The following is a 5,760-nucleotide window of genomic DNA, read 5'->3' as shown; positions in this document are numbered from 1 at the left end:
CCTCCATCCACCAATCCCTCCATCAATCTATCCATCCCATACACACCCCTCTATCCATCCATCCACCCCCATCCATCCATCCCATACACACCCCTCTATCCATCCATCCAACTCTTCATCCGCATACCCACCCCTCCATCCATCCATCCACCCCCACCCCTCCATCCCCATACAAAGCCAGCCATCCAGCCTCCATCCCATACACACCCATCCATCCATCCCATACACACCCATCCATCCCATATATACTCCTCCATCCATCCCTCCATCCCATACACATCCCTCCATCCACCCATCCTATATCCACCCCTCCATCCATCCCCCATCCCCATACAAACCCCTTCATTCCTCCATCCCATATACACACCTCTATCATCCATCCCTCCATCACCATGTACACCCCTTCATCCCTCCATCCATCCATGCCATACACACCCCTCTATCCATCCAGGCATGCAGATACACCTTGCCTGATCCCCGTCCAAAGCCCCCACCCCATTCCCAGACCCCTAGGTCCTCCTATTACCTATTCCTCCCAGACTCCTCTCTGACCCTTCCTGACCCCGCCTCCATGAACCCCTCTCTCCCCTGATCCCTTCAATCTCCCTGTACCTGCCCCACCCCCATCTCCCCAGACCTCCCCCCTGCCCCCCAGCTCCCTCTTCCTCCCACCCCTGCCCCCGGGCCCCGCCCTCTGCATTGGCCCTGGGGCTCTGAGCCTGGCCACTGGCCGCGAAGGGGTTAACCAGGGGCTGTGTCAATATCCCGGGAATGGGGCGCGGGCCCTTTAAATCCCAGCCGCTCTACTCTTCCCCCTCCCTTCCCGGCCTAGGAAGCTGCGCATGCGTTCCCGAGCCTGACGAGCCGCAGGCCGGAGAGTCCCTCCACGCGCATGCGCGCCCAGCACTGGCCATGCGCGTGCTAGTGGGTGAGTGGCGCGCGCTGCAGGGGCCGAGTGTGGGGTGGCCGGGGACAGCAATTAAGCGAGGGATTAATTGCAGGGCTACTGCGGCTGCGCGTGTACCCCAGCGCCTGGGTTTGGATGTGTATCCGGTTTGGGAGCGGAGCTCCCCCTTGCCGCGGAGAGATGGGGCAGGCACTAAGTCCTTCCTCATGCACCAAGGCGCTGGGGGGGTGAAATGGGGCTGGGCTAGTAGGGGGCTGCGGGTCGGGAGTGGGGGGCACTGGCAGAGCTCAGGGCAGGGCCGGCTCCAGGCACCAGCCTGGCAAGCAGGTGCTTGGGGCGGCCACTCCGGAGGGGGCGGCACGTCCAGCTATTCGCCAGCAGTTCGGCGGATAGTCCCTCACTCCCGTTCGGAGCGAAGGACCTCCCACCGAATTGCCGCCGCAGATCGCGATCGCGGCTTTTTTTTTTTTTTTTTTTTTTTGGCTGCTTGGGGTGGCCAAAACCCTGGAGCTGGCCCTGGCTCGGGGGCAGCCAGGGGCTGTGGGTCAGGAGTGAGGGGCACTGGTAGGGCTGGGCTAGCAGGGGTTGTGGGTTAGGAGTGAGGGGCACCGGCAGAACTGGGGGAGCCCAGGGCTGAGCTAGCAGGAGGCTGCGGGTCAGGAGTATGGGGCACCAGAAGAGCGGGGGAGAGCCCAGGGCTGGGCTGGCAGTGGGTTGGGAGTGACGGACACCAATGCTTGAAAGTGTCTATTTAAATCAGGAGGTGGGACCGGCTTTGTGGGCGGAGCCTTGACCCAGCTGTTGAGGAGTCGAGGGCACGAGGTGACCCATGTCTCTCGCCATCCAGGGCCTGACCGGATCAGCTGGGTAGGTGATTGGGGAAGGGGAGTGACTCCAATAATATTGGGCTCATGGGGCAGCCACAGAGGTGCAGGGGGTTAGGAGCCCACTGGCCCATGGGGAGGTTCGCTCCCTGTCCTGGGAATTAGTGCTCAGCCCTAAGACTCCAGGCTGGTCCTAGTGGCATCACTCCAGCCATCCCTCCTGTTGTGCTGGGTGACATCAGAGCCATCCACCCTCATGCTCCAGGGCACAGCCTGCAGGGGTCAGGAAAGAGCTGACTTAGTGCAGCAGAGCAGAGTGAGATTAACTAGGGGCATGTGTGAGTGAGGGGCTGATCCAGGGGATAAGGGGAGACTGGACTGGCAGGGTTTAGGGGTTAGTGGGGAGACTGAGCTGTGTGGAATACCATTTCTCTCCTGTCTCCCCAGGATGAACTGTCCCGCTCCGGCCTGCCCCCTTGTGATGCTGCGGTGAACTTGGCTGGTGAGAATGTTCTCAACCCCCTTCGCAGGTGTGTCCGGGGCTTTGGGCATGCTGGGGGAGAATAATCCCTGTAACAACCTATGTGGCGTCCCTTCAGTGAAGGACAGAAATGGGGAAGACTCAGTCTCTCCCTGTTCTCCTGTACTACCCATAATGCAGTGGAGGTGGGGCAGGACGGAAGGGTTGTGTTCTGCAAATTGGGGATGAATTGGGGGTTGAAACATAATTGTCACTAGGAACCTTTCTTCTCAGAGTTCTTGTTTCCAAAGGGAAGCATTAGGAGAGTGCACCAGTGGGGTATAAATAGTCTTGCCCAATATCTGGCCTCTCTTGTGACACTGATGCTAGCAGCCCTGTCACACCTACACTAGACACCCACCCAACTGTCTCCCACAGAGTGGAACCAGCGTCTTCCAGACACCCCACTGCCATTCCCAAATACTCCCAGTTCCCCCCCCACTCTCCCTGGGACAGGGAGCCTTTTCCCACCTACATCTGGGGAGTGTGCGGGGGAGAGAGTCCTGCCTCCCATTGCTCTGGGGCGTGGTGATTTGTGTCAATCCCCTGTACTCCGTGCGGGAGTGCAGGGGAATGGGTTGCTCTCCTTTAGGTACCGTCAGAGGGGACTTAGTCAGAATGTGAAACTTCTGCTAGGAACCTTTCTCCTCCTGGGCCATTACTTCTGGGGGAAGATTTAGTGGGATTCACGGTATGGTATAAATAGCTGCTTGTTGGGCTGCGATTGGCAGAGGAGAATGGGGGTGGGGTGGTTGAGTGTGACCACTTTGTGCTCTCTCCCCCTGAAGGTGGGATGATGCCTTCCGCAGGGTTGTGGTTGCCAGCCGGGTGGAGACCACCAAGACCTTGGCCAAGGCCATCGCTGAGGCCGAAAGGCCGCCCCGCGCCTGGGTTCTCGTCACCGGCGTAGGTATTTATTGTGCATGCCAGAGTGCAACTCATGCCATCCTGTCCTATGGTATCCTTCCACCAGGTGGAAATAGTCCCTGGGCAGTGACAAGGCAGAGTGTGGCCTCTGGAAGTTACTGCTGAGGGGACAGGAGAAATAGTCCCCAGGTGCAGCACAACCTCCCATAACAGCATTGTGTCCTTCTGCCATGGAGAGAAAATAGTCCCTGTGGTGCATCATCCTTGCACAGCCTTCGCTGGCACTGGTGTGCTTCCGCCACTTAAAGAAAATAGTCCCCAATCATGAGAGGACAGATCACAGTACCTTGTGGAACGAGTGTGCTTCCACCATTGCACAGAGAGGGAAAAATAGGCCCTGGGTAGAGCACATGTTGCACAAAACATATCCTTCTGCCACTATGGGGATATACAGTCCCCCCCCTCTAGTGCAAGACAAAGTGCAGCCCTATGTGGCACTGTGGCACTAGGGAGAAGGGAAAATTGGCCTGGGGTGCAGCACAGTCTTCCATGACACATTGTGATCCTTCCGCTGCAGAGAGGGGGGAAAAATAGTCCCTCCTCTTGTAGCTCAAGGACAAAGCACAACCTCTGGTGATGCTGATGTTCTTCCACCATTGGGAACAGATGGAAAAATAGTCCCTTGGCCAAACACAACCTCCTGTGAAACTCCTTCTGCCACCAAGAAAGAAGAAAATTTTCATTGTAAGAGAATGGAGCCCAGCCTCCTATGACATCAATGCGCTTCTGCCATTGGAGTGGGAGAGAAAATAGTCGTGTTTCTCCCCGTCGCCAGATGCAATTGCTACAGGAGAGGGAGGGATATCAATGAGGGGTAGGGCTATGCGCACTGGCTGGCACTACAGTTCCCTGCCCATTGCCCGGCAGGGTATTACCGCCCAAGCCCCACGGCTGAGTACACCGAGGAGAGTCCTGGCGGTGACTTCGACTTCTTCTCACGCCTGGTGAGCGCCTGGGAGGCAGCAGCTAAAATTCCCGGGGACAGCACGCGCCAGGCGGTGGTGAGATCCGGTGCGTCGGGGCATGGGGGCTTTCCCCTCTAGGGGGCGCCAGATGCTATCCGGCCTCATGGCAGAGACTGGCTGGCTCAGGGGGGCAGGGCGTGGGGCCTGTCCCCTCTAGGGATCACCGGCTCCCATCTCACCTCAGGGCAAGGACTAGCTGGCTCATGGAGGTGGGGAATGGGATACAGGGCCTTTCCCCTCTAGGGGATACTGGCTCCCATCTGTCCGCAGGGTGGGGACTGGCTGGCTCAAGGTGGTGGGGAATGGAGCACGGGGTCTTTCCCCTCCAGGTGATGCTGGCCCCAAGGCTGGCTTGGGCTGGGAGACTGTGGCTGGCTGTGGGGGGGCAGGGAATGGGGCATGGACCCTTTCCCCTCGAGGGGGCACTGGCCCCAAGGCTGGCTTGGACTGGGAGACTGGCTAGCTCGGAGAGGGGGGCGTGGCTGGCTGGCTCCGGGGTCTCTCTCTGACTTTCCTCTTCCTGCAGGTGTGGTGCTGGGGAAGGGTGGAGGTGCCATCTCGCAGATGCTCTGGCCGTTCCAGCTGGGCCTGGGGGGCCCCGTGGGCTCTGGCCTCCAGCCCTTCCCATGGATCCACCTCCGGGACGTGGCCGGTGTCGTGTGCCATGCCCTGGAGAAGGAGGGTGTGCGTGGGGTTCTCAACGGGGTCTCCCCGGCCTCGTCTGGCACCTCCAACGCCGACTTCGCCCGGGAGCTGGGCTTGGCCCTGGGGCGCCCGGCCCTGCTGCCCCTGCCCGGCTGGGCAGTGCGGGGTGTCTTCGGGGCTGAGCGCGCCGTCATGCTGCTGGAGGGCCAGCGAGTGGCGCCGAAACGCACCCTGGAGAGTGGCTACTGCTTCGTGTACCCCGACCTGCCCTCTGCCCTGCAGGACATCGTGTCCTGAGCGGCTTAGGGGGGGCTGATCCCAGTGCCCCTGGGATGCCCCTGTTCTGGGGGGATCAGCCCCTAGAGAGACCCCTTATCTCTGGCTCCCACAGCCCAGCTCTGAGCCTCCTGGCTGTCTTAGCCTGAACTTTGTGGGGCCCCTCATGAGCCCTCCCCAGTGTCCCCCCCCAATACTCCCCAGCCTCTTGCTGGGGCTCACCCTGTTCTTATCCTCCCCAGCCCCCTTCTCTGAGTGGGAATGCTCCCTTTTGAGCCCCTCCAGAAATCCTCCCTCCCAGTCCTTCTCGGAGGGTGTGGGGGGGGTGCCCTACTGTGACCCCTCCTGCCCCACCCCCATCCGTGCTGCGCTGACAGTGCATTCAGGCTGTTTCCAAGCTCCTGGCACTTTATGGAGCTGGAGTTCTGCCGCAAAGGCTGCTGGGAATTGTAGTTTTTGGCTGCACTGCAGCCCCCCTCTCCCTCTCACCCTGTATACAGCCTTGTCCAGTTTGCAATAAACGGCTGATGGGTCAATCGCTGCTGTTTGGGAAAGGGGGGGGTGGTCGCTTGGTCAATGGTGGTGCTAGGGCTGGGGGGGGGGATTCAGAGGCTGGACTGTCCTCATATAGGCAGTGCTGTCCCTAGTGCCTGCAGCTCCCAATACGGTGGGAGAGACCAGGCAGGGAATGGGAGC

At 60.0% G+C, this 5,760-nt stretch overlaps 1 protein-coding gene across 1 annotated transcript; it reads left to right on the top strand.

Annotated features, from left to right (window-relative positions):
- Positions 1 to 856: 856 nt before the first annotated feature.
- On the top strand, positions 857 to 5,539 carry SDR39U1 (short chain dehydrogenase/reductase family 39U member 1). The gene is made up of 6 exons (XM_024213464.3): positions 857 to 928; positions 1,668 to 1,774; positions 2,179 to 2,261; positions 3,040 to 3,161; positions 4,046 to 4,189; positions 4,670 to 5,539. Exons 1-6 carry the CDS (start codon positions 913 to 915, stop codon positions 5,083 to 5,085), a joined length of 888 nt encoding a protein of 295 aa, XP_024069232.2. The 5' UTR covers positions 857 to 912; the 3' UTR covers positions 5,086 to 5,539.
- The last annotated feature ends 221 nt before the right edge of the window (positions 5,540 to 5,760 follow it).

The sequence above is a fragment of the Terrapene carolina genome, unplaced genomic scaffold (assembly GCF_002925995.2).
Source record: "Terrapene carolina triunguis isolate 2854851 unplaced genomic scaffold, T_m_triunguis-2.0 Scaffold612, whole genome shotgun sequence".
In the NCBI taxonomy this organism is placed as follows: Eukaryota; Metazoa; Chordata; order Testudines; family Emydidae; genus Terrapene; species Terrapene triunguis.
This window is presented reverse-complemented; position numbering and strand designations above follow the sequence as displayed.